At 50.9% G+C, this 26,195-nt stretch overlaps 8 protein-coding genes across 8 annotated transcripts; 4 read left to right on the plus strand and 4 right to left on the minus strand.

The window, feature by feature from the left end:
• Nucleotides 1-250: 250 nt before the first annotated feature.
• Nucleotides 251-1,574, minus strand: BDZ83DRAFT_696804 (zinc-binding dehydrogenase; the record flags this gene model as incomplete). The annotated part of the gene is made up of 3 exons (XM_060511372.1): nt 251-1,313; nt 1,368-1,387; nt 1,451-1,574. 3 exons carry the CDS (start codon nt 1,572-1,574, stop codon nt 396-398), a joined length of 1,062 nt encoding a protein of 353 aa, XP_060366432.1. The 3' UTR covers nt 251-395.
• A 657-nt stretch (nt 1,575-2,231) lies between these two features.
• On the minus strand, nt 2,232-3,655 carry BDZ83DRAFT_650548 (uncharacterized protein; the record flags this gene model as incomplete). The annotated part of the gene is made up of 4 exons (XM_060510386.1): nt 2,232-2,532; nt 2,898-2,991; nt 3,076-3,253; nt 3,590-3,655. 4 exons carry the CDS (start codon nt 3,653-3,655, stop codon nt 2,232-2,234), a joined length of 639 nt encoding a protein of 212 aa, XP_060366433.1.
• Nucleotides 3,656-5,209: 1,554 nt separating this feature from the next.
• BDZ83DRAFT_718570 (cytochrome P450) lies at nt 5,210-7,071 on the plus strand (the record flags this gene model as incomplete). Its single annotated transcript, XM_060512092.1, is given in 10 exon segments — nt 5,210-5,354; nt 5,370-5,704; nt 5,714-5,825; nt 5,847-5,857; nt 5,867-6,010; nt 6,032-6,105; nt 6,124-6,385; nt 6,461-6,571; nt 6,663-6,829; nt 6,897-7,071. Coding segments are annotated over 10 exon segments (1,536 nt in total).
• A 701-nt stretch (nt 7,072-7,772) lies between these two features.
• On the plus strand, nt 7,773-8,905 carry BDZ83DRAFT_616475 (uncharacterized protein). The gene has a single exon (XM_060507980.1). The coding sequence runs from the start codon at nt 8,071-8,073 to the stop codon at nt 8,554-8,556; it is 486 nt and encodes a 161-aa protein (XP_060366435.1). The 5' UTR covers nt 7,773-8,070; the 3' UTR covers nt 8,557-8,905.
• A 1,770-nt stretch (nt 8,906-10,675) lies between these two features.
• Nucleotides 10,676-12,453, plus strand: BDZ83DRAFT_574751 (eukaryotic aspartyl protease; the record flags this gene model as incomplete). Its single annotated transcript, XM_060504739.1, has 3 exons — nt 10,676-11,063; nt 11,128-12,036; nt 12,095-12,453. The coding sequence occupies 3 exons, from the start codon at nt 10,676-10,678 to the stop codon at nt 12,451-12,453; spliced, it is 1,656 nt and encodes a 551-aa protein (XP_060366436.1).
• A 120-nt stretch (nt 12,454-12,573) lies between these two features.
• Nucleotides 12,574-14,153, minus strand: BDZ83DRAFT_263871 (heterokaryon incompatibility protein-domain-containing protein). Its single transcript, XM_060502015.1, has 2 exons — nt 12,672-14,153; nt 12,574-12,611 (listed from the first exon to the last, which is right to left on the minus strand). The coding sequence occupies exon 1, from the start codon at nt 14,022-14,024 to the stop codon at nt 12,765-12,767; it is 1,260 nt and encodes a 419-aa protein (XP_060366437.1). The 5' UTR covers nt 14,025-14,153; the 3' UTR covers nt 12,574-12,611; nt 12,672-12,764.
• Nucleotides 14,154-15,096: 943 nt separating this feature from the next.
• On the minus strand, nt 15,097-19,148 carry BDZ83DRAFT_616481 (uncharacterized protein). Its single transcript, XM_060507981.1, has 5 exons — nt 18,453-19,148; nt 18,180-18,378; nt 16,858-18,099; nt 16,411-16,798; nt 15,097-16,327 (listed from the first exon to the last, which is right to left on the minus strand). Exons 1-5 carry the CDS (start codon nt 18,777-18,779, stop codon nt 15,328-15,330), a joined length of 3,156 nt encoding a protein of 1,051 aa, XP_060366438.1. The 5' UTR covers nt 18,780-19,148; the 3' UTR covers nt 15,097-15,327.
• A 1,447-nt stretch (nt 19,149-20,595) lies between these two features.
• Nucleotides 20,596-24,387, plus strand: BDZ83DRAFT_718574 (SNF2 family domain-containing protein; the record flags this gene model as incomplete). Its single annotated transcript, XM_060512093.1, has 10 exons — nt 20,596-21,126; nt 21,233-21,864; nt 21,935-22,036; nt 22,093-22,319; nt 22,382-22,415; nt 22,465-22,643; nt 22,757-23,714; nt 23,800-23,985; nt 24,058-24,208; nt 24,286-24,387. 10 exons carry the CDS (start codon nt 20,596-20,598, stop codon nt 24,385-24,387), a joined length of 3,102 nt encoding a protein of 1,033 aa, XP_060366439.1.
• Nucleotides 24,388-26,195: the final 1,808 nt, after the last annotated feature.

Here is a 26,195-nt window from a genome sequence, read left to right on the forward strand (position 1 = left end):
CAACAAATGTCCCGACAATTTGCTTTTCGTGCTGAATTCATGATGTTTGGTATCACGTGCCGCAAAGTCAAGGGAGAGTTCATGAAAACACCGGGAAGCATCACTCTGAGCAAGTCAGAACTCAGTCAGAAAAGTTTCCTTGAGCCTCACTAATGCCTGCTAACAGAGACATTTCTCTTGGGATACTGATGGAGCTTTCTTGACAAACTCTGTATTATCGGTGTCCACCGAGCAGCGATGATGAGTTACATAGAAAGTTTCGAGACCTAGTTCATGTCCATAAGTGAGGTCCAGCAGAGGATGCACATGAAATCTTCTTTTTGCATCGAAGAGACATCCTTCGTGGAAGAATTGCGAACTAAAGACATTTCCCATCTGAGCAATGCTCAGCCGCTTCAATTGATCTCAATGCCAACTTTGCCTTGGTGTTTTCCTGACTGAAGATACTCGTACGCGTCCTTCAGTTGTTCCAGATTGAAGACCTTGGGATCAATGACAGGGCGCAGCTTGTCTACGTCGGCCTCGATGGCCCGACACATCTCTTCAAGCTGTAGCCGACTGCCACACCAGACTCCTCGGACGGTAACTAGGCTCAGCCACGAATCCAAAAATGTTGGCATGTCATGCTCAGACGGATTACCGCCGGCAAACCCTGTGGTGATGATTGTTCCGTCTAGTCTGCAACTGACAAGACTCTGTCTTAAAGTCGTTGGTCCCGCAACTTCGACGACCAAGTCCACGCCAACACCCCCGGTCAGTCTTTTGGCCTCTTTTCCCCAATCGATCGTCTCATGATAGTTGATGATATGGTCAACACCGAGCTTCTCGAGAAGTATGGCCTTCTCGGCGGAGCTAGTGGTGGCAATGACCCTCGCTCCGACGGCTTTGGCGAACTGAATGGCGAAAATGCTGACCCCGCCCGTGCCCTGCGTGAGAACCCATTGCCCAGCCGAGACTTGCTTTCCTGGCAGTCCAAAGAGGGCGTTCCAAGCAGTAACGCCAGCACAAGTCAGGGCTGCGCCTTCGATGAAGCTCAAGCCCCGAGGCAGCGGGATCAGTCCTTGCTCGCTGAAGACTCCGATGGTGCGAAAAGTGCCATCGAGTACGGCACCAAGTCCAGACTTTGGAAGGTCGTCGCTCAGTGGACCTGCGATATACCTCTGAGCAAGTGCTGTAACCACTTTATCGCCTGGTTTGAATCGGGTAACATGCTTTCCGACAGCTAGGACTGTGCCTGCCCCGTCAGACCCAGGAACAACGTCCGCTTTGACGTCCCAAGGGTATCTGCCCTCAGTAATTGTGAGATCTCGGTACTGTCCGCAAGCTCAATCAACTGAAATCTACATCAAACGAGGTTGAAAACTCACGTTCAGGGTGGCGCCTTGTACTACGAGCAGACGTTAGTATGACGCGTACGTAGAGGTTATCGGGGATAAAATGGTAAACGAACTTTTGACTAGGACCTGGCTATCGCCAACCTCTGGAGACTTCTCATCCGAAATTTGTAGAGAATCCAAGCCATTTTCACCGATAACCTTCCATTGCCTGCTTATTCTAGGGATGGCTTGCGTCATGGTATCTAGGTGTCTTCGTTGGATCGATGTAATCTCACTGTCGAGAGGTGAAACTCCATGAAAGTGCTTTTTCATATATTCTTTCCGGCGAATATTTCTGAAAGACCAATACTCTTGGCTTGAACATTATTCTAGTCAGCTTATATCCCTCCAAATGCGGCCTGACGTCGGTGCATAGATACGTACTACGTAGGAGGGGTGATAACAAATCACACATCATTCCACGACATTCCGTTGAAATTCCGTCTTACTGTCCTCTAATGTATCTAATCAAGAAAGTTGGAAAAGAGGTCAACGTTAGAGAAAGTTAGAGACCTGCGTACCGACGTCATGCCGCACTCGATGGATCAACAGCTAGATCACAGTAATCATGGCAAGCAGATCTAACCATGACAAATGATATTCATATGATGAGCTAACTTATCCGATTCATAAGCACTAAGGGACTTTGGCGCCGCGGCTTTGATGCTTACAATTGTAGCAAGACAATATAACGTTATATAAAATTGCGTAATTGTATAGCACGATCTCAAGAGAGTTGGTATAGTTTGAACTACCTCTTTGCGTGCTGGCTGTCTCGAAGAGATCGTCTCCATCGATTCTGTTCATACTGCAGGACTACTAGCAAAGGTATTGTGAATGTTACAACCTTTCCATTTACAAGCGCATAGCCAGCCCCTCGGAAATGGAATGCTGCGAAACGCCATACCGGCCTGTCTGAAAACTCCAAGTCAGGTTGCCAGTGCAGATGTATTTACACCCATCAATGAAGGCCTTGATGTTGGACGCTAACGTCTCATCATCGGCGAACTTAGCCATCAGGCACGCAGCAGCATGGTTGAATTCAGTGATAGCTTTTCCGATCGTTTCGATAACCACGGAGACTGCAACGTTAAGACTCTCCGTTTCTCTGAAGAGCAAGGGGACAATGCTCTCGATAATTTGCTGTGCCTTCGCGCTAAGAGTTAGCAAACATGCCGCTATGAAAAGAAAAGAGAAAACCCGTTGACGATGGCTTACAACCTCTTTCTAAGAGAGAGGAGGTCATCGACGCTGGTTGTCTCCGTCAGTGTTCTGATATACACGCGAAGGGACGAGTACTTAGGCCACCCACGCCCATACGAGAATGTTCGCCTGGTCCCATGACGTCCTCATTTCCACTTCTCTGCGGACTTCGATCGGGAAAGAGACTCCGCAGGCATATCGTAAGGTCAGTGTATGCAATATTATACCGAAGCAGATGTATTCGGACATGCATACTCAATGAAGAACAAGCACACGTTGACTGCGCTTGTTCCCATCCGGGTTGCAATATATTCTTACGTAGACGGGAGCTCGGGGCTAAGTCGACGCTGTTGTTCTGTTTCAGAAGTCTCTACGAAGAACTTGATTTCATCGAAAAGAATTGCTCGGTGATCTGATTGATGCACAATAGGTCAGATACAGCAACGACTTGATCTGGTAGAATTTGGTGCTGGTAGAGGTTCGACCAAAGACTTACCGTGGTCATAAGCCTCGCATACTGCATCGCCAATCATCTTGAGAAAGGTGATGATATGATTCGTCGGGATTTCATTGAAGGCCTCATCATCGGACAGACGAAGGCATTGTCGCACGTATTCGAGGGTTTCTCGCCGGAAAACTTCTGCGGCTCGAAGATTGTCATATAGATGGCCCCCCTTTTCATCGATTTCTGGTGGGGGTTAGCCGGAAATCCCGCATTAGTCATCTAATACACTCACGGTCATTCCATGTGAATAGCTGGAATACTGAGCAGGAGTTCACATAATTGCGTACAACTTGGGTTGGAATTAGAGCGAATGCACCCAAAGGACTACGCAACACAGAATGTCTCCACGTTCCAGGTTCACTCTCGGGTACCAGGTTGATATGAACAGGCCTACGTCGATTTTTGACATTGAATCTCGGCTCTTGGGCAACTCAGTGAAGCTCAAGAAAGCCTAGTTAGCTGACCATGCTGCTAAAGACTTGAGGGCTCTATCCCAATGTTGTACCTTGCAGTCCGCTCGCCCGAAAGAATCCGCAGGCGTTCCAGGCAAGAGCTTGCGTCTTTTGGCCATTGTTTGAAAAACAAGCTGAGATCTGGAATACGAAAATCTTGACCCTCGAGCTGATGAAAAAGGGTCTGACGGACGTCGAGGCAAGCCATTTTCGATGCTCTCGTTGATCGATACACAATAGTGTGTTCAGGAGATGAGGAATGCGAGATTAATCTCCTTATCCTTGAAGAACTGTACATAACAGCCAGCCATATATATACTTGTCCAACCACGACTAAGATGCTCATGAACCTTCACCTGGGTGGATTGCGGAGATCCTTCCTGCTCCTTTCTTTGACGGGATGCCTCAATTATTGGATGTCCTACTTTTTCGCAGTTAGAAGATAGAACTTGATTAGAAAATAAAGCCAAGGGTGGGAAAGGCGTCATTAGCATATTTCGGGGCCATTACCCCTGGAGCTCGGCGATTCCATGAGAAAGACAGGGTTCTAACCAAACTGAGAAGGGTCTTGTCTGTTCATTTTTGGCGCCGTAAATCTAGAGAAAACTGATATTGATATGTTTCTGTCCTTATCAGCAGCCGCTTGGCGCAATGAAGCAATTCGATTCGCTGTACAATACACTTCTCGGAGGTTCCAACACGTAAAACCTGCCTGAACCTCGAAGTACCTAGATGCCAAGCTGATGAAACTTCACATGCTGTTGGTTTGCGATTCAACTCTTACTGTGCATGTTGACTGCATAAAGGCCGCAATCAGTGTAACTCCGAGCTCCGGATTTGTTGGAGACCCAGTACCCTGCGGATGGTGTCGTCAGCGTAGCGGCAAGGACTACGCTAGACTGGTGTATCCGAACCCTTGTGTCAACTTCGCCTTGGCATCGTATCTTAGGTCCTTGCACTATAGACGAAAGAGGTAAATGCTCGATTACGCTGAAGTCGCCATGGGTCAAGATTGAGGGCCGAAGCGTTGCCATTCCTGGCATTGCCTCAACCGTGCTTGATCGGTTTGGGGCGTAAGCACACACACACACACACACATCGTAATCCTCGTTGACCTCTTGCTAGGCCCATTGTTACTCCTCTTGGCCAGTCGGTACCAATCAAACAAATCTTATCTTTGGCACTTACGGAGCAGCATCTCGGAGTCCATAATCCTCAAGAAGTAATGTTGCTCATCCGGGATAGTTTGGTAGCTGTGCCGTAGTGTAATGATGTCGAGCTGATCTATCAAGTGCAGGGGATTTGCATGAAATATACAGCAAAATATCTGGCAGCTAACCAACGAAGGAGTGGCCAAGCGGTGCGGCCGTCTTGGGATGGTTGGGATTGTCTAGAATCATGCCAGGGCATCATGAGAGACAAGGCGGTGCTCAACAGCCCGATGCTGGCAACATTCAGGTCGGTCGCAGCTACGTCGACTTTGGTCTGATAAAAACTATGTCTAGAAAGCTGACATCGGGGACATCAGTTTCCCGCTTAAGAGTTAGGAGGGAAAACCTAGGAAAGTTAGACATCCTACCAGCAGCAACATTAAAGTACTTTAAAGTCCCTCTCCTTCGCCAGCTTGACGTTGAGTTCGCTACTCTACATGTATTCAGACACACCTATTGACCATGGGTATCTTAGTGAACGACACTATCCTCAGACTGTTCTTGGGCAACCTTTTTACATGTACCATCCCCCTAGGACTCCTTTTTCTCTATTTCATCTCTCTAGGGACTTACAACATCACGTTCCATCCCCTCGCAAAGTTCCCTGGTCCCAAACTGACAGCATTCACTGGCTGGCATGAGACGTACCACGAACTCTTTGGTGCACCTGGCAAGACTTTCGGCAACAAGATCCAAAAGATGCATGAGGACTATGGTCCTATCGTACGTATAAACCCTCACGAACTTCACGTCAGTGACCACGGATTTTTCGACGTTCTATTTGCGGGAGGGAGCGCTCGCCGTGACAAGTATCCGCCGAGTGCTAGTGTCCAGGGCGCTCCTGGTGGTATTTTTGGTACCTTGAACCACGATGCTCATCGAATGCGCCGATCTGCCATATCCGGCTTCTTCTCCAAGCAGTCTGTGGTTGTCCACGAAGGACTCATTCACGAAAAGGTTGAACAGCCCTGCGAAGTTTTCAAGACTTACGCCACAGAGGGCAATCCCTTCGATATTCACGTCCCGCTCTTGGCTTATGCTATCGAGTCCTACTGCGCCCATGCGCTTGGCGAGACAGGTGACATGCACTTATTAAAAGACCAGGCAAAGGTACAGAAGTGGAGAAAAAGCATCATTGGTCTTCTTCATTTCAACCCTATTGTTAGACAGTTCCCATGGTTTCTATCATTCGCGTTTGAACTTCTAATGTGGCTTATTCGACCGGTATCGTCAGATTTGGCTTTAGTAACCCGAGTTTTACTGGTAAGTCAATAACTTGTGCAGTCATTAAATAATTTTAACAGGTCTAAAACTCTGGTAGGTCATGGAAGACCAAGCCAAAGAGGCCATCAAGTCTCGTCAGCCTCCGTCGGTAGGGAAGACAATGGCAGCCTGATGCAAGCGATTCTTACTTCGAACTTGCCTCAGGGCGAGAAGGGCTTCAAGCGAATGGCCCAAGAGAGCTTCACTGTCTTGACAGCTTCGGGAGATACGATCGGCAGAACTCCGACCACTGCTGTATACCACCTGCTCTCAGATCCAAACCAACTTGCCAAGTTGAAGGAAGAGCTGAGGGCCGTGATGCCAGACTCCAGTATGGATGTGCCGCTGAGGAAGCTCGAAAGCTTGCCGTGGATTGTGAGTGCATCAACTTGATGTGAGTTATTTATCTTTGATCCAAGGTCAATTCGCTAATGTCGACGCGCTGATAAGACCGCTGTCATCAAAGAGTCACTTCGGATCTCTACGCTTGTTACTATGAAAGTTGTGCTGCAAGCACCTACCGAATGTCTCGCATACCAAGATTGGGTCATCCCCACAAACGTAAGATCAATCATGAATTGTTCAGGTGATTTGTTCCCAAGTCACCCCGTCAGCGTTGGTCAAATGCTTGCTGGTCTATCTGGACCGGAAGACGCCAATCGGCATGACATTCGCCGATCTGATGATGGACCCCGAGGCCTTTCCAGACCCTAGAAGGTTCGATCCCGAGCGGTGGCTCGAGTCTCACCCTCTTTATGCCCAGAACACGAAATGCTTCTTCCCTTTTGGGCGCGGACACCGCAATTGCATTGGACTCAAGTACGTCAATTCCTCACCGCAACAGCAGATTCAAGAAGACATGTACTGACTGCCATGCGCCGCCAAGTCTTGCTCGGGCAGAGATGTATGTTGCACTTGCAAAAATAATGAGTCGAATTGATATGGAATTATACGATGTCATCAGGGAAAGGGATGTTGACCACTATCGTGACTGCTTCCTGGGCGAGCCTCGAGATGATACGAAAGGCGTTCGGGTCAAGATTCTTCGTCTTTTGGACTAGATGTGACAGGGTACCTAGTAATGATCGGCGCAAGGTGGGTGCGCTTCGGGTCGAATGTGCATGGTCAGCCGGGAGAGTCGAGAAGAGCCGTTGTGGATGGGGTCTGTTCACACTCTGTAGTTGCACGTCCTTCTCCATTCCAAGTGTCACTGTCTCATAGAAAGCTCAATGCTATGCCAATTGTTGTCAAAGTGTGGTCATGGTGTCTCAACTCTAGCCGAGCAGTAGAACGGCAGCTCTCTGTTTCATCGTAATCGTTGCTTTACCTGAGTTGAAAGCAATACGAACAGTTCCTCCGTAGTGTCTATCTCCCGATCAATCTCAAGAGATGCCTTCCTCTCGCAGCTTTTATCTTTTGAGAGCGCAATGCAGAATTTGAGCTGATGATAAATACTATCAAGTCGGTCAGCAAAGTATGAAATGCTCCCATAACGACTGCATGGCATTGAGTGAACGACAAAATGATTTGCTGTTCGACCACCCCCACACCCCCAGGTATTTCTTGTCTTCGCGTTAATCCCTATCATTAGTACTTCTCGAGGCCAGCTTTTGCCTCAAAATATTCTTACTGTAATACCGAGGTGTTGTCAAAGAAGCATGAGGGGACTCTGGATGTATTGCTGACGAGTTATTGTGCCATCCACTTCAATTTGCGGAAGTAGTCATTTCGAAATCGGTCGATGAACCCGGATGGAATTTTCCTCGACATCAAGGTCCCTAGAACTTGGTGGAAACAGCCTGACGCCAGAAAAAGAGCAGAGAGAACCAAACAGCCAACACTTCTTTCTAGAACAAAAAAAATATTCCACTCCATTCAACTTTCTGCACAGCTTTCATTAGAAACTCCACGGCAAAACCTGTCATCTTCCTCGGCGTTATTCCCAGAAGACTTCGGACGCATCGTATTACACCTGCCCCGCGTGTCTCGAAAACTCAAATCTACACCTTTGCGCCACTGCGACCGCTGGGTCTTCAACTGCAATACGACTCCCCTTGATCATGGCAACAATTCCAAGACCTGTCTTTATCTATGGTACCGTATGTGCTCGACCACTGCTCGCCTGGGTTCTGACTGGTGACGCTACTCAAGTCGAGGAGGTATCGGCCCTCGTTCGGTCCGCGAAAGTGGAAAACGTCGCACGTTACTCTTTACATGGCTGTGATTATCTAGCCGCCATCAGAGAACATGGTTCATCCATAAATGGACTTCTAATACAGCCTCAATCGCTCTCACAACGGAAGAAGCTTGACGATTTTGAAGGCGAAGTTTACCAAACCAATCTAGTTCAAGCCATGGTGTTGAGTTATGGTGGCGAAACGGTCGAGAGCTTAATCGAAGCGGATATATACCTATGGAATGGTGATAAAGATTTGGTTCTGATCAGTCTTGGGACTTGGAATGGTTCCTACAAGAAAGACTGGAGGACTGGATTGAGCTTTTTGCGGGAATGGAGATGGTGGGGGATGGTGACGATTGAGGCGTAGGCAACAAGCATCTTGGAAGCACCGTGGCCCTGAACACAACTCCAAACTTACAAAGCTGTAGTTAGCTTTCCTCCAAGCATCGAATTAATGGCTCGACCGACGGGACAATACAACGAAAACCAACGTTCAGATCTCCCATGTATCCCCGCCAATCAAAGCCAGCGAGTAAACTGAACATCACTGTGAGTAAAACTTGAGTCCTTTAAAGCGTCCTTACCGGAATCCGGGGGACGCCGCTCGGCACGGACAACGCAGAGCACGGGCCGGAGCCCATAAATAGTCATAGGGTCTAGTCCGTCAGGCGCTGCACAGAGGAAGTCTAACCTTACTCGGTTCATCTCAGGTGGGCGCTGACTGAAGTGTCTTGCTTTTGCGTTCTTCAGCAGACTTTGAAGAATTACATCGATGGATTCTTCAACTTCTTCAACTTCTTCAACTTTTCGCTAAGCTTTTGACTTCTCTGATGATGGGCTGAGAAATACATGTTTGTGGTCTGATTCTCCATGGCACCTGAGCGATTTCAATGCTCTCCTTGCTTCAGGCCAGGCTCCAAGAGTATGGGGGATCTCTCAGAATGTAACCCAGGATTGGCCAGCGGCAAGTTAAGCCTATCGAGCAAGCACTGTTGCGATCCTTGGATCATCGATATTGTCGCTTTCGGGTCATAAACTGTGGCGCAATTGGTCCGGGTCATATCGGCTGTGATCTCTCCCGCACCTTCTGGTCGCAGATACTCGACCCTCTGAACTCCTGGAGCTCCTTTTCGACCCGTCGACAGCTCAGTGAGGGCTCTCGAAGAGATCTGAGGTAACCTGTTCAGGCATAGTGGCCGTGGCTCTCACACCAAATCGCGTCCACTTTCGTCTCAGGGGTTTGTCTGATCTACGATGTCCCACCGCTAGCTCCTGCGGCCCCTAGTCAACTCTGTTACGCCAGGCCCTGGAGTCATTGTTTGAAGTGTCTGTCGCGACCACTCACAGGCCCATCTTGGACGTTAGAAGGTGCCAAGGCCGAACTGCCAAGTCTCGCGAACTAACAAGTCTGGCATCCCTCCGCTAGGGTGAGACGAGTGGGAGAAAGCAGGGACCTCTTTGAGCATACTGCGAATTGCAGAGAAAGGTTGCCGTTTGTCCATCTGCTGGACAATTGTGTATGTCTGCAAGTCAGCACCCACCCCAGAGAGCGAAAAGTATCCGTAGGAATGCCAATAACGCGTGAGTTGTGTGTCCCGTGTGCCAAATTTGGATTTTGGCTCAGCAGCCGCACCAGGCGGGAGGATGCTCGACAGGGTCTTCCCAAGACACTGCACTGACAAGGGATGTCAAAATGGGTTTCTTTAGGGAAGAAAACGTGCGAACCATGCTCCTTTCGAGACACCGTAGTTCCCCATCGTCGTTGGCTGGTCCCCCTCCCTTGGCGCGGTGACAGCTGGGACAGGCCATCGGCTGGTTCGTCTTCTCTCTCGCTCTTGGTTTTGGTCGATCTATTCCCATTCTCGTTTTCAATCTCTATTCTTGTCACATCAATTCTCTTCTTTCATTGCCTCTTCTTTTCTTTACGCTAATACTTTCCCTTCGTCCTCAATCGTAGTCTGCCTCGACGGTGGAGTCTGCTTCAATTCTACTCTTCCCACCTCTTGGAAGCTCTTGGTAGCCAAGGCGTGTTTTGCATTGCGTTGCGTCTGCCGTTTGAAAGGCAACCTTTCCTTCACGACCTCCCGGTGGGATCTTCAATACCATTCAACCATCGATCGCTTGCTGGATCAACTTTACTTTTCGACTTCTCTTTATTTTTTCTTCTCCATTGTCTTTTCCAGCCAGTTGGTTTCTCATCTGTACGCTCTTTGACCAACAATCGATTAGCTCTCACCGAAAGACATCTGAGACCGACTTTCGAATACACTGTCACCAACACGAGACATCCACCACCCTTCCCCAACTCGATCAAGCGCCATTCCATCCAGATAGTTCCCATGTGGCGACGACCGCGATAGCACGCATCACCTTTGCCAACGCCAGAAATGGCGCTTCTCTCTTCCGCCCTTTTGGCTCTTTCATTAGTCACTGGAACACAAGCGTGGCCCCAGCTACCAACCGACGATGGCGATCTCAGTATTCTCATGACACTCCCCGTCATCCCATATAGCGCCACACAACAGCACGATGTCGAAGTTGCGCCGCGAGGGCTCTCCCTCCCCGCAGATGAGGGCGATGAAGTCAGTATGATGATGACGCTGCCGGTGACTTCAAAGTCAAAGAGAAAGAGACGGATACGGGCGCCTCGAAAGGTTCTACTCGACAATCTCCTCGGCGATGATTTGGAGGCTCTTCCTGCCGCCCCGGTAGTCAAGCCTCCGGTAGTGCGGGGCCTGCCCGTTGATGACAGTGTCGATATTGACAGCGCCTTTGTCACGCTGCCCGTCATTCACTCTACCAAGCGTGGTGTATTTAGCAGACAGGTCGAAGCGAAGCTCGCCAACCGTTCGGATGTGGCTTACTATGCCCAACGTGAGCAGCACCTCTCTTTGCTTTGACCGATGGGTACTTGGAATACACACTAACTCCAGCATAGTCAACATTGGAACACCCCCTCAGCCAGTCTACGCTCAGCTAGATACCGGCTCATTCGAGCTTTGGGTGAATCCAGAGTGCGGAGCCCTCGCTGCTTCTGACCAACGCTTCTGCGAAGCCGTCGGCTTCTATGACACGGCTCGATCTTCAACAGCCGTCTCTCTGCAGACCACCAAAACTCTCCGCTACGGCATCGGCGCCGCAAACATCACCTACGTCCGCGATAGTCTCGCCCTCGCCGGCTCCCGAACGACGATGCAGCAGGTCCAATTTGGCGTCGCCACCAGCTCCGAAGACCAGTTTGCAGGAATTCTAGGTATTGGCTACGGGAATGGCGTCAACACCCGTTATAAGAACCTTGTCGACGAGCTCGCTACCCAAGGTGTCACCCGCACCAAGGCCTTTAGCCTCGGGCTGGGCTCCAAAGACGAACAGGAAGGTGCGATTGTCTTTGGCGGCATCGACACCTCGAAGTTCTCCGGGCCACTGGCACGCCTCCCGATTCTCCCGGCAGACCAGGCCCCTGACGGCGTTGCCCGGTACTGGGTAAACATGAACTCACTTAGTCTCACTCCGCCGAGTCGCCGCGTTCGCATGTACCAAAACAGCTCGATGCCGGTCTTCTTAGACAGTGGCGCTACTCTCACACTGCTACCCGAAGAGCTTGCTGTGCAGGTTGCTACCGACTTTGGCTCACCTGGTCTGGACGCCAACGGATTCTATCCCGTCTCGTGTACTCTTGTCGATCTCAACGGCACCGTCGACTTCGACTTTGATGGGATGAAGATCAAGGTTCCTTATAAGGAAATGATTCGTGAGCTGCGCACTAGCCCGCCGACGTGCTACCTGGGTATTGTCCCCAACGCGGATTTCACGTTGCTGGGCGATACCTTCTTACGCTCAGCTTATGGTAAGTCGAGGCTACACTATCCTCAATAACGAGCTGCCGTACTAACCAACATCCACAGCCGTCTTCGACCTAGACACCAACGCCGCTTACTTAGCGCAGTATGTCAACTGCGGCACCAGGACGATGCCCATCAGCCGGCCAGAAGATATTGCGGCTATCCGAGGATTGTGCCCTGCCTCCGCCGGATCTATCGCTGTTCCCGCACCACCAGCGACCAACGGTACCACTACCTCACCAGGGACGGGGACGGGCTCCGGTTCAGGATCTGGCTCGGGTACCGGATCAACCTTGCCCACAAGTCCTGCTCCTGAGATATCTGGCGTTCCGGCGTCTGATACGATCTCATCAACCTCGACATCAGCACCAAGTACTCTTGCAATTATCTTGGGTATCGGCTTAGCGGTCATTATGATGTGAAAAGTGGATAGTCGAATGAGTTATTGTTATGTACATATGTACATGTGGAAACCCTTTTTATGAGCATCTTGAGCGGGCATCGTGTGACTTAATGGCGTTTGGAACAGCGGAACGGTCAAATCTTTGATCCAAGCATTATGTTGTTGGGGAGGACTTTTCTTCACTCGGCGCATCGGATAAGCAGTGAGCATTGTTAAAAGTCGAGGTTTGAGACAGACCTTAATGTGATATGCCACATAAGATGGCTTTCGAACTAACAGCTAGCCCTGATGCGTGAAGTGAACTGAATCAGTACCTCGCCAGTGTGATCTCTACTTTAGCGTTATGACCTTATCCCTTGCACTATTCAAAACAGCCATATCAATGAATGTTGCCAGCCCGACTCGACGGTATACTCCACCGCATGCGTCATCTTCAACCACCATGAGCGCGATGAGCAGCTCAAGGTCTCCCAGCATCGTTTTCCCTAGGATAAGGTATTCAGTCTCTCTATCCTCGATCTCAAGCGAGACTTCGGCTAATTCAGGATATTCTGTTATCCATTCTTCGTCCTCGTCAAGCCTTGACTGGTCCATATCGTCAAGTGTGAGAATAGGACACGACAAGACCATATTATGCGGTGAGGTACGTTCCTCCAAGAGAGTCATACTCCGGATCTTGGCATACTCCGTTGTGAATAAGCCAGTGTAACGGACCCGCCCGTTCAGAGAAGCCCATGACCAGCTGGGTGCCCGGGCCGACCTCACGTCTTCCGCATCGCCGTCTTCCTCACAATCTTTCTTCGACCAGGTCAGCTGCTCGATGAACCATTTTTTCCACAATCCAAAGCTGTTGGTGTCCCGCCATAGACTTTGAAGCTCCAGGGTGATACCCTTCAAGGCATCCAGCCTGTCACCAGGGTCACTCAACAATCGACGCGGGTACTGTTCGACTACTGTCATCCAGATGTACCTCTTCTCCTCCTCTTGGCCCCCGAAATTTGATCCTGCCTCATCATTAAACGCCAACCAGGGCAGACTTTCGAGCGGTTGCAAGTACTCTAAGCCTTCGCCTGTGACTCCCCGTAGCTCGGTCTCTTGACACTGCCATAAGAGCTCATATTCAGAGAAGAAGAGTATCCTAGACGACAGCATGAACTCTTGGAGGACCCACCCACGCGTGTCAATAGCATGCCTAGGTATATGCGTACCGGTTCGAAGGTAAACAGTTCCTAGTCCACCGCTAGACATGGGAATTCGAAACTCTTCTTCGGGTAAGTACGTCCTGCTTGTGGCAAGAAACCCATCCCGGGCTCGGGCCGCAGTCCCGGCCGCAATCATGACAGCCGCATTCTTGTAGATCAGAGCCATGTCGCCAATCTCATTCGCCTTGTCTTGAGCACAATCCTGGATAATGCAGTATGCATCAACCCAAAGATACCTGAAACCTAGCTTTCGAGTGGCAACTACCGCGTCTCTGACTGTCTGCTCCAACTCTTCCATCCGTATCTCTTCAGTCATGCGTTCTAGAGTGGTTCCTACAAGGTTTCCGGGCTGCTCGCCGCCCCAACAATAACTCAGGGCGACATACATGCCTTCCTGTTCGACATCATTGATGAAGAGCTTCAATGTAGGGGACTCGGCCGTACCAACGTCAATCACCCTGGTCGGTAAAAGAGCGTCTCGACCGTAACGGCATCGATGATGATATTGTCTGCACTTGTTATGAAGTCGCACTGCGGCCGAAAAAACCTTTTGGCTTTTGACATCTCTTCGAAGTGGCCTCCGGTAAACAAAACTGGCCGTGGGATCTCCTAGAGACCTCGTCAGATGCTGCTATGCGCAATATTCGTCATAGGGCATCCAGTTCCTCTAGCCACGTACCGTGCTTCGCGTATGGGTATACAGTAATGACGACTTTTCCGGATGAAAGACTACCGTCCAATATGTCAATCCAAGGGGGTAAAACTTTGGAGTCTTTCACCGAAGAGCGATTGTGAAAGATTAGGGTTTCATCGTTAGACCAATCGTTCTCTTGATCTCTCTTAACCGTAGCCAAGATGAAGTGACACAGCGGGCAGCCACCAATAGCATGAGAGCAGCACCACACAAACGTTGAGTGCCGCAGGCCAGCAGTTGAGTTGAGCGCCTTCAGACCATGTTCAGAGAAAAGTAGCAGACAGCTAGAGCAGTAAGCGTCCATGGTGTTTCGTCCCCGAATTCTCTTTGAGCTCGAGTGCGGGTCACCCAGGTCAGTTCCGGGACGGCCTCGAGTCTGAACTGGCCTATGCGGAAGAGAGGCTGACATGTTGCCCTAATGAAAGACCTATGACAGCTAGCAACTGTTCAGCATGCCAGAGCAACATAATCCGACTTCGAAATTATATAAAGGCGAGCGGGAAGATAAATGCTGCTGCATCAGTCCGGTACAGGAAGAAGCGACTCGCGGAAAAAGAAGCTAGGCGCCCATATGCGGCCTGCCACGCACATGGCTGAGCTTGCATGAAGGCAACCAGGCGGAATATGCAGGCTGTTAGTCTAAGCAATTGGGTGGCTCATCGCCTCGTTACCTTAGGCATACTACCTCATCTGCCACACTCCGATTAAGTACCACGCATGAATGCACGAGTGAAGTACTAAGAAAATACCCAACGACCTGTTAGTTGGCAAAGGCGATTAGATGTTATAGATTCTGTGCAGAAAGCACCGCTGCTGCTGGCTTCTATCCAATAAAACCAACGCTGTGAGCTATCAGGCAAGTGTATTAGATTGAATATCTGATTGAAGTCAATAAATGCCAAAGGCCTATGAAAATGTTCATCCAGCCGCACGGCTTTCTCAAAGTTTCGTAAACACCCAACGCCCAAGCCGGAAAGTTGAGGCCGCAGTCAGCCAGCTATGTCCCTCTCCTTGTATGAATACGCTCATGTCGGCGACAGTCATTCAGCCTCGCAAACGCCTTTCCGCAGTTCGGGCAGGCATAAGGCCTCTCGCCAAAATGACTCCTCATGTGTCCCTTTAAGTTGATGTTACGCGTAAAACACTTCCCGCACATCTTGCACGGAAATTTGGCCGTTTCGACCCTCCTACTCATTTGTATGAAGGGCGTTTGCCCGTCAATTTCTTCTGGGTGGTATGTCCTGACGTGCCTTTCCTTGTCCTTATTGGATGAAAACCCAACGGGCGCCGAGTTGCATGTCTTGATGGGGCACGGATACGGTCTATCGTGGCGGTTGTGGTGGGCATCGCGATCCTTTTCGGACTTGAAGCCTTCGTAGAAAAATTTGCACAGTGTTTTCTTGCATTTGAATAGGTTGGGTCCGTAGTAGGTCTCCATGGTGTCGCTCCCGAACATGACGGTGTCTGGCTGATACTCACTTGCCAGGACCTCGCGGTGCGAAGTGAGAGCTTCTTGTAAGCGGCTAATGCCGACTTCGTTGCGTTCGTCGATGGAAGCTTTCTGGTGGGTAAATATGTGATTCCATAAGCGAACGAGATCGGGGTAGAATGGCAAGCTGATGTACTTTGACAAGTCATCTTGCGGGAACTCTGGGTGCGTCTCCTTCTTGATATCAACATCATAGGCCGAGATGAACCTGGCCAAAGCCGACCCAAATTCTGCGACAAAGTTGCGTCCGGGTTCTACTCCTGCGTCGTGGTAGAAGGTAGGGGAAAATATTTCATGACACCCTTTAATGACGGTATTGATGTGTTTGTACCATTGAGGAACGGCATAGTCTTGGAATGAAAAGTAGCCCTTGCGTATATGACTGTGCAGCTCGACTGCGCTGTAGTCGTCGGCTGTAAAGCAGCGCAGAGATAGGTAGCGCAGACACAGAATGGCGAGGTCGCACTGAACTGATTTCGCGTGGATGAGTCTGCTGGAAACAAGATGGCTATAAAGTCTGGGTTAGCCTCCTAATTTCTCCCAGGACCAGTAGGCTCAGGTGAGTAAAGCAAGAATTTGCAGTCTACTTACTCCTTAGCCGTTGAGTGCATGAGACGGATCTCATCGCCCGGCAGAACCTCGGCCAGGGAACCTAGAAAATTGTTGATATTTTCTCTTCGAATCATGCGAAGGTCAAAGTCGATTTCATCCATCTCAAGGTCGTAAGCGATGATAGCCTGTATTTCGTGCCACTTGAGCGGGCGATGGGCGCAGGCAAGCCAGCCGAGGAGGAGCTTAGTCTTGTCCCAATGAGTTGGAGACAAATCCAGCATCTTCTCCTTGAGGCTCTCCAACACCATATCGTACATCTTTGTAATACCGTCAGGAAGCATGCGCGATGAAACCTTTCGGAGAAGTTCACCTTTACTCCACTGGTTTGAGAGGTAGTCAACAGCAAGGACTGCGTAAAGGAAAAGACCTGGAAGCATTATTAGCGCAAGCCCGATACTCATTCCTTCACCTGCGTGAAATGAATACCTTCGCTCTGTAACGAAACCTCTTCTTCTATACGTTGGATATCCTGCTCTAGGAGGTTGAAGTTGTTCCCAGAAGCTTCTAGTAATGAAGCTTCGGTAGGGTTGATCCTCCCCCTCACCTGTCTTCGTGACTTGACCAACTCCGCTGGATCCAGCCGGCTCTTCACATAGGTCCTTATATCTTGTGTGTTATCGGTGGCCTTTAGTTCAACTTCGCCGATAATCGGACTGACGGTGGTCTTGGACATGGCTGCTTTGACCTCGGGATTCGGTTGACTCATGAACAGCACCCGCAACTGTCCTTGATTTATCTCGTCCAGACGCGAAACTTGGGCCACCAAAAAGGATACTATCTGCTGGATTTCTACGCGGCCTGCGCACTCATCCAGTCCGTCCACAACGATGTATAGACGGGGGTTGATCTCAAAAAAGGCCTCGATGAGTGAAAGGCATCCTTCCGTGGTTGATAGAGTCGAGCCACCACTACTCGTGATCTTGTCGTCGCATAGAGGGAGAATGAACCCATTATACTTGTTACAATACGCCGAACTGTCATGCTCATTTTCGTTTGACTCATCGACATCAGGGTTCGATACGTCAATTGCGGAGACGAGTTGATGGACGATGCCCCTGAGTATGCCAAAGTATGTGTTCAGTTCGGGATCTGCATCCTGGCAGTAGAAGTAGCATGCCTGTACTTTCGGGATGGATTGAGTGCTGACGAGTTCCTGCAATCGGGTGATCACCAGTGACGACAAGATTGACTTGCCCATGCCTTTTTTACCATGGACCCAGAGAGCGGAGTCTTGGGGTATGTCCTCGCGCATCCAATTCGATACTGGGTCGTATCTGGTGTAGAGCCAGCGCCCAGTTTCCGGATACGGTTCTCTCTTCTTTACGAAGCTCTTGTGCAGGTCCTGCGTCGTCATGGGAGCAGCGATCCATTTCAGAACCTTATTCTTCTGCTTCTGCTTCCTGCTCGCTTCGTCCTCTCTGAACGTTTTTCGCAGCGAGTCGTAATCCAACATGTATTGGCGGGATTTGCGGCGGAAATCGTCATTGTCGAGCAAGATGCTGTTTTGGGGTGCCGCGAAGCCGGAATCTACGCTGCGGAAGGCATGTCGGTCCTGGAGGGGAGCCCCGTGGGTTTGAATGAATTGTGCGTGTAGCCGAAGGCTCGCGACTAAGTATTTGAAGGTCGACTCCAAGTCTTTCCAGGTAGCTTTATGTAGTTTACCCCATACTAAGAGCGCGAACGATCAGGGTCAGTATCACGCATGATACAGCTGCAACTAAGTTGTCGTGGAGAATAGTACGGCTTACACGAGCTGCGGAGAGAGAACAACCTGTATGCGGTCATGTGAAATTCGGCAATGTCGTTGTAAATGTTAAGCAGGCAGGCCCTAGCGTTGACGGATCCTGCAAAGAATTGCTTGTACTCTGTAAGAGGAAGAATCTGGATTCCAAGTCGTTGGTAAACTTCGAGTATGTGATCAAAAGCTCGATCGTTGACGTTAGTGGTCTAAGTCAGGGAAAGATATGTCAGCCAGGGGTGTTTTGAGATGATCGGGGTTGTTCTTGAGTGCGCGCCCGTACCTCAAGAAGAAACCTCATCGGACCCCAAACGAAAGCCATGATACTGTCAACATCTTCCATGCCCCTATCGACTAGGACTTCTTGGAATGAGTACATGCCACTGAGGAACAACTCAATCCTGTTGAGATTCATCAAGGTCTTCTTCTCCTGCTGCTGGAACTGAATATCCCTAAGACTTCGGTAAACATCGTCAAGAGTCGTCTTTCCGATCTTGTCGACATGAAGATCATTTAGATGTTTCTTGAACCTATCGACGCTGATCCTGAGAGCAACTTCGACATCGACATCGAGGTCTGGGACCCGGTAGGGACCGAGACCTTGGGCCATGGTCGTGGACTTGGCGAACTCGGCGATGGCTCCGGGACAAGTGTCGAATTGCTCACAGCCGCTACGGGGGCTCGGGCGCCCACAAGCTAGGTATGTGTACTAAACCCAGTTCGTTGTGGACCGTGTTGCGACGTAAACCACAACGAAACATGAACAAACTCGCGGGGAAATGGAGTCAGAAAGAGAACCAAGTGGAGAGAGCTGAACAAGAAGGAAAGAAGGTCTTTGGAGAAAGGAAGAATGAGAACGGGGTTGATGTTCAGAGTCCACAGCTTGCACCGAGAAAGCGGTTGATACGAATTGAGGCTGATGCTTTTCACAGCAAGAGAGGCAGCCAGGCGTATATCAAAAATACTACCCCGTCCGAGCAACCCCTGCCCAGAGCCAACGTCTTTGGCAGGGACATCCAATAGTTTCTTGTGGTTGTCAGGCCCGCACAGCAAACATAACGGGGGCACCAGGGATGTGTGAGGCGCTAGGCAGTGAGCACTGCCACTGCCACAATATTCTTCCGCAGTTCTACTGCCTGTTGCTGTGTGCGTCACTGCGGATTTGAGAGCGAGTTGCCTCTGGCGCGCTGTCAGGCTGTCTGCATGTGTCTCTCTCTGTGCTTCCACAAGCCACTCGACGACCTGCATTGGTACACTGCATCTAACCCCTGACGACCGACTTACCAGCACGAGTTCCCGCGTGTCTTCCAACACGTAGTCTCGCGGCCTAGTTCAAGACTGTCGTGCCCCGCGGACGCCTTGTGAGGGGCAGAGCTGCCCTTTCGCCCTGTTGGTTGCTGCAGTGTCCCTTTTGTTTCGTAGGGCTGTTGAGAATTGTCAACTCTTGTGACTGGCTTTGGTTGGTTCATAGGCAGTGACTTACCGTTGGAGCCGACTTAGCCGGCCATGAGTTGCCTTTCCTCTGTCTTTACAGTATATCTCCGCTGTGCAATGCTAAGTGGTCCACATCGTCAGTTGAGAAATCCCGCGTCACAAGACTCGATCCGCGACATGGGAATCCCGCGAACATCGTCAATCTACGTCATCCTCAACCCTACCGGAGCCTTCTCCGGTGTCTATTCTCGAGAACAAGCATCGGCAGGTGGGCATTTCCCCATCATTTGACCTCATTCCGGGCTAGTGAGGCTCTTGAAAATGCCCCGGTCGGGGGACTCCGAGCGGTTGGGGCGGAGCAACCGTCGGTGAACCGGGGTGCCGGGGGGCCTTCGGGGGCGGTGCAAAGCGGGTGCGAGAATGACCCTAAGGGCAGTTAGAACAGTTAGGGCCCCCCAAATCGCTCAAGGGGACCCTCACAAGGACCCCAACGGCACTAAGAAAGTGGAAAAAGCACGCGGTGTGGGTTGTGCGCGTTCGGAGCGCAGCTACGAGCCTTCGGCGAAGTGCGAACCACCAACGGGAAGCACGATCGCCTTCATCATCGTCCGCGCACTGCGCCTCATGGAGGGAGACTGCACAGCAAATGGTAGCCTCTTCGATTGCCTAACGTCACCGGTCATCATGTGGTCAAAATGGTTCGCCGGGCGCCTTTTGCTATGCCGCAGAGAGCCTCATCATGTTCCTCAAGGCACTGGCTGCATGAGAAGAAGCACTTGACGGTGGGAAAATCGTTGATTGACCCATTTGCGCGATAGACTCGACAACCCCGTCCATTCATTCAACTGAAGTTATTCGAAGCTTTCACTAGCTTTGAAGACACTAAGTTCCAACTTCGGAATCAACTCCGAGAAGGACTGTTAGTCTCCATCACTCATCGACAGACTAACTTAGTCAACTACCTTGAGTCTCCGACAACCCCCCTAGCCGCCATGTCGCTAAAGAGACTTCTCAACGAGGAAGATGAGGATCTCCACTATCCCGACCCGTCGTCTGTCTCCTCGTACGGCTCCATCACGCCAACCTACCAGGGCGGCGTCCAAGATTACTCGTACCCCGAATATCATCCACGCCATACCCCCTTCCAAAGCTCGGACAGCACCATTCAGGGCGGCCAAGATGATTTTCCCGTCATCGATAACCATCCTCCTATAGAAGACGTGCAGATATATGACCTACTTCTTGACCAAGGTGTCGATAGTCAGCTAGGAAGCCTAAACATCAGCAACGAAACCGAGCTCGCGTCCTTCGACTTTGGCGACCTGGAAACATGGGGACGTTCTACTATTGCACAGGCGCCCGAGCTGGGAATGTACAGCTCACCTCAGAGCTCCGAATCGTCACAGGATTCTTTAACCGTGACGCAGTCATCCTCACTCTTCCCCGATTCCAGCATTACTGGTTCGGACTCGTGTTCGTCAACGGCGGGCGACGATGATGCCGACAAGGTCTGTTACGGCATGGTAAGACACAAACTCATTTCATCAAGTCTCTCGGTCATCTGGACATACTAGTTTTCTCTTTTCTGTCAAGATGGTGTAAAGAACAACCCCGACTCATCAGTCATAGCTCTACAATGTAGACATCAAATTGATAGGCGACATGGGCGTCATCGACACCAAGTTGCGCGAGTCCAGCCGAGCCTCCGCCCCTGGCAGGATAGCCTACCAACGCTTCACCCTCACCGATTCACAAGAACACATCTGCCTCTCTTTCAAGGACGATAACACAGAATTTGGCTACCTTCGCTCTGGGCCCGGTAAGGCCCTCGCTAGACTGCTGACCCCAGACTCTCGCGTCGAATTCGAGCCCATCGCTCCAACCAACGCGCTCCGCGAGACTATCGGCCGCGCCAAGAAGCCCGTCGAGGCCATGGTCAAAGTCGACATCAATGTCTACGGCCCGCGAGCCGCGGCAAAGGTCGTTGGAGACAAGCTGACCGAAGGGAAGCTCTGGTTGCAAAAGTCGGATCATGCGCGCCGGGAGCTCTGCTATGAGAACCCGCATTTCCTCAAGATTCAAGGCGGCGAGACGATGCCCGAGAACGTTATCAACGACGTCAACAGTGGACAGCCAAGTGGGCGGCAACCGCGGGAAGAGAAGCTGAGGCGGATGATGATTGAGGTGTACGACTCGATCAAAAACAAGCGGGAGTTCAATCGTGAACTCGGAGACAAGCGGTTGAAGAATGGTCTGCTAGGGTAATTTCTGCCTTGCGTCTATCACTGACCACCACCCCTTGGTGAGTGTGTTATGCTAAAATATCCGCAGACACCAACAGGAGGCACTCGCGTTCATGCTAGAGCGGGAATCCGGTGACATTAATCTAGGCTACAAACTCTGGCGTCCGGTGACGGTAGAAGGACAAGAATGGTATGTTGCTTGAGATTCGCGTAATGATAGACACCGCTCTAATCCTGAACACCTAGGTATCGCCATAAGATCACGAACGTGAAGCAAAAGATTCAGCCGGATGAAAGAGGCGGCGGTATCCTCGCCGACGAGATGGGCATGGGCAAATCCTTGTCCATTCTCTCGCTCATCGTCAAGACCCTCGACGATGCCCGTAATTGGGCCGTCGAGGAAGAGAAGAACAACGAGAAGAGCAAGGACCTGCATTACTCAGGGTCGACTCTCGTGGTCGTATCGTCTGCTCGTGAGTCTCCAAGCAAACAACCTACTCCCCTTTTTACTCATCAGAGAACTCACAATCACCAGTTCTCATCTACAACTGGACAAATGAAATCAAAAAGTGAGTGACAAACCAGTATCCTACTTTCTCATATTTAACAATCCGACAGGCACGTGGATGGAAGTCTGACACACGTCAAGTACCATGGCCCAAATCGAGAAAAGGACATTGACAAGATCAAGGGCTCCGACATTGTCGTGACAACCTACAACACATTGTCTGCAGAGTTCGAGAAGAAGTCATCCATCTTGCACAAGATTGGCTGGTACCGAGTTGTCCTGGACGAAGGCAAGCTTTCCTCTACCTCTGACTTTCCCGACTGCCTCCATTTCAACTCGAATCCATACTCCCTACAACCTCTATTCTCGTAAGTGACGACAAGCAGACTGACCACAATACAGCACACATCATCCGCCGCCCAGCAACAACATTCTATCAAGCCTGCCGATCGCTTCACGCAAACTCCCGGTGGTGCCTCACTGGCACGCCCATCCAGAACAAACTGGCCGACATTGGTGCCCTCTTCGCCTTCATCCGCGCAACGCCTTTTGACAACCCAGCCGCCTTCCGCCGCTACATCGAAGTCCCCTTTGAGCAACACTCGGACAACCTAGAAAAAGTCAAAGAGCGCCTCGTCGCCCTCATGGAATCCCTGTGCCTGCGTCGAACAAAAGAAGTCCTCGACCTCCCTCCTCTCGAGGAACGCGTCGTCCCACTCGAGTTTAGCCCCGAGGAGCGCGACCAGTACGACAAGACCAAGAAGATCCTCATGCGCACAATTAAGCAAAAGGTAGGCGAGGTCGAAAAGAGCAGCAAGTTCGGCCTCTTCCAGGCCAACCTTCAGATGCGCATCCTCTGCAACCACGGTACCTTCCAGAAGCCCTTTTCGTGGCACCGGCGGAGCTACCGCCTCGACCTCGACGAGCGCGAGGCCGCCGTCTCGGCGCTGGGGCAGAACGCAGAGTTGACGTGCAACGGATGCCATCAGCCCATGCCCATCCTCGGCTTCAACAGGCTGCGCAACGCGTCGGAGAAGCAGTGCCCGCACGTCTTTTGCTCGGAGTGTCTCGACGACTCGGATCTGTCTTCAATGGCGACCCCGGTCTCCGGGCCTCGGGAGCGGCATTGCCCCGTGTGTGATAACTGGAAAAAGTCGGCCAAGATTCCTTCTACTGGTCTTGGTACGATCCCGCATGTGAGAGTAGAAGGGCCTGTGGTGGATGCCAGGGGTCTTCCTGACGCTTCCGTGCAAACTACGTCAGGCGCGGATGATGCGGATTACTTCAATACGGTAGGATACTCTACCAAGATGGAGGCCTTGATCCGTGACGTACAAGTCGACGTCTCGACAACTAAGAGGTACGTTAATTGTGAAGGGTCCGGCTTGTGAAGAGCCTATCCAGTATCTCTCGAATGGAAAATCACTAATATCCTTCGGAAACAGCATCATATTTTCTTGCTGGACGAGAACGCTCCGCCTCGTCGCGAAACACCTCGAAAAGGTCGGCGTAAAGTACCACAAGATCGACGGCGACTGTCCCTTGTCACAGAGACAGGAAATTCTCGCACAGTTTGCAGAGGATGAGGAGAAGAGGGTTCTCATCATGACGACCGGCACTGGTGCCTTTGGGTTAGTTCACCACCATCTGTTCTTTCGCATCTCGAGACAATCCATCCATGCTAACAAGCCACACTTCACCAGTCTCAACCTGACCTGCGCCAACCGCGTATTCATCGTCGAACTCCAATGGAACCCCAGCGTCGAGAACCAGGCCATCGCCCGCGCGATCCGCTTCGGCCAGGGTAAAAAGGTGCTCGTCACGAGATACGTGATCAAGAACACAGTGGAAGAGGTAACATATCCAATATTTGATTCAGCGCAAGCAAATCTAGCGCCGTGCTCTTTGTTAACCACGTTGCCATTGCTTAGGAAATGAGATCGCAGCAAAACGTCAAGAAAAACCTGGCGGCCATTGGCTTCGACGAATCTGGTGCTGCTGATGTTGATGACATGGATATTGATCAGTCGTAAGGAGGTTGATAAGATATTGAGGGGATGCTCTAGTATGAGGGGATGTGCGGATTGATGTCTTGATGAATTTGACGGCGGTGGTTTCTGAACGGTTCGTTTCTGCTGTTCCTCAAAAGGTTTTACGATGCCGGCATCTCATGGTAGTAGTATGTCTTCAGGAGCGTGACACCATCATGTGTAGAAGCTGAGCTCCGCCTTGGTGATTGCTCAAAATAATACCCAATTGATTCTCTTCTTCATCGCACTGACAGATGTCTGTACTTTCGTGAGGACATATCAATGCATGGGCTGGGTCCGGCATCATCATGTTTCACCCGCTCATCTTCAGCAAGATATACGGAAACAAGTCAAGTGATACCATGTTTACTTCAATGTATGTCGAGGCTTCATCTTTGGGAATCTCATGCTCTCAGAGATGCTAACAGTGACTGCTCTCCATATCGCCTCGAAATGATACACTTGTGCCACCGACCACCTCAAATTGGCAATTGGGATTTGGACCTCACCCCGTTGGCAGTGCCGTGGCAAATACGGTGCCATCCTTCGATCCTTCGGGAAGCTTTCAGAATGGACATGCCGCAATGATATTATATCAACCAGAATAAAGTCCCTCTAGAAACATCAATGACGTTGCGCCGTCACAGCACTCGCCGTGACAGCGCGACCACCAACGACCGTTGAACCGTCGCTGGGCGCTGACAGACGGACGATCACGACAGCGATCAGCAGGTGGCCAGGCCATTCCAACAGATTGTCGAACCCATCCGTGCCCCTCCAACTGCCGATAACCTCCGAAGATCACCTTGCGACCCCTAAGATGCAAAGATCAACCAGAGAGAACACAAGGACCCCAGCCTGGAAGACAGAAGAAGGAATCAAATGCCAACCCGCTCGCTTCTTGCTTGCGCCACACATTGGTGGGTTTCGACCATGCCGCAAACTGTCAGGACTGCATACAGGAAAAAAACACCACTGCACCTCGTCTGAGGAGCCTGGTATTGCACGTAGCCACCCACCGCACCCGACTTAACGCCGTGCCGCCGAACGTACTCGCTATTTTTTCCTTCCAAGAAAAACTCCGCGATGCAGAATGATCGGCGCCGATCGACAGACCGAAGGGCGGCCGGTGAACACACGCTCACGGGTTGGTAGCGTGGCCCGGCGTCGCCACATCCCACCCGTAGTGCGGCCGTCAACTCGGTTCAAAGCATAGCGAATGTCCTGCCAAGAGCCCACGCCAGCCCACAAACCCGAAGATGAGGGACGGCCGTTGTGATTTTTGGAGGCTGGGAAAATAGGGAGCGTGACGGTTCAAGCTTAAGACTAAGTATATAGCTTCACGCAAAGCCGTGGCGCCTGTTCGTCTGTCGTTAAAGCAGAAGAACGGTTCTGCGAGTGTGTGACTGGGTGAATTGGCGACGGGCGCTTGCTAGTCTACGGGATATCGCCAGTCCCCTGAAAGGAAGCGTTTCCCAAAGAAACCTCAATGGACCAGAACAAAGACCGCCCACCGTGACTCAAGGTGGCGTGGTCCAAGCCGATGTTGAGAGCCGACCGAGTCCAGGCACGGCAGTTTGCATCTGCTCGAGGCCACCAATGATGGTGGCCTTGGAGCAAAGGCAAATGGCGCGGAAATCTTGACCAGTGGCGACTCCCAAGCAGTTCTATGCGCCCGATCTTGGCCAGCGACGTTTGAGAGAATCACAATTTTTTGCCTTCTCTGCACGACACAGCGACACAGGGCCATTTCCTGTCTGGCGACGTTGACTAGCGGCGGCAAAGAAGAATTATCCGCGACATGGAACGAT

The sequence above is a fragment of the Colletotrichum acutatum genome, assembly GCF_030867785.1.
Source record: "Colletotrichum acutatum strain CBS 112980 chromosome Unknown BDZ83scaffold_33, whole genome shotgun sequence".
Classification (NCBI taxonomy): Eukaryota; Fungi; Ascomycota; class Sordariomycetes; order Glomerellales; family Glomerellaceae; genus Colletotrichum; species Colletotrichum acutatum.

Excerpts from the sequence above, each read along its gene's own strand:
- BDZ83DRAFT_263871 (XM_060502015.1), bottom strand. The coding sequence starts at position 14,024 with ATGTATGTCGCCCTGAGTTATTGTTGGGGCGGCGAGCAGCCCGGAAAC.
- BDZ83DRAFT_616475 (XM_060507980.1), top strand. The coding sequence starts at position 8,071 with ATGGCAACAATTCCAAGACCTGTCTTTATCTATGGTACCGTATGTGCT.
- BDZ83DRAFT_616481 (XM_060507981.1), bottom strand. The coding sequence starts at position 18,779 with ATGGCCCAAGGTCTCGGTCCCTACCGGGTCCCAGACCTCGATGTCGAT. Across the intron at positions 18,379-18,452 it reads CGATGAGGTTTCTTCTTGAG|ACCACTAACGTCAACGATCG; the intron begins GTACGGGCGCGC and ends TCCCTGACTTAG. Across the intron at positions 16,328-16,410 it reads ATGCACTCAACGGCTAAGGA|CCATCTTGTTTCCAGCAGAC; the intron begins GTAAGTAGACTG and ends CAGACTTTATAG.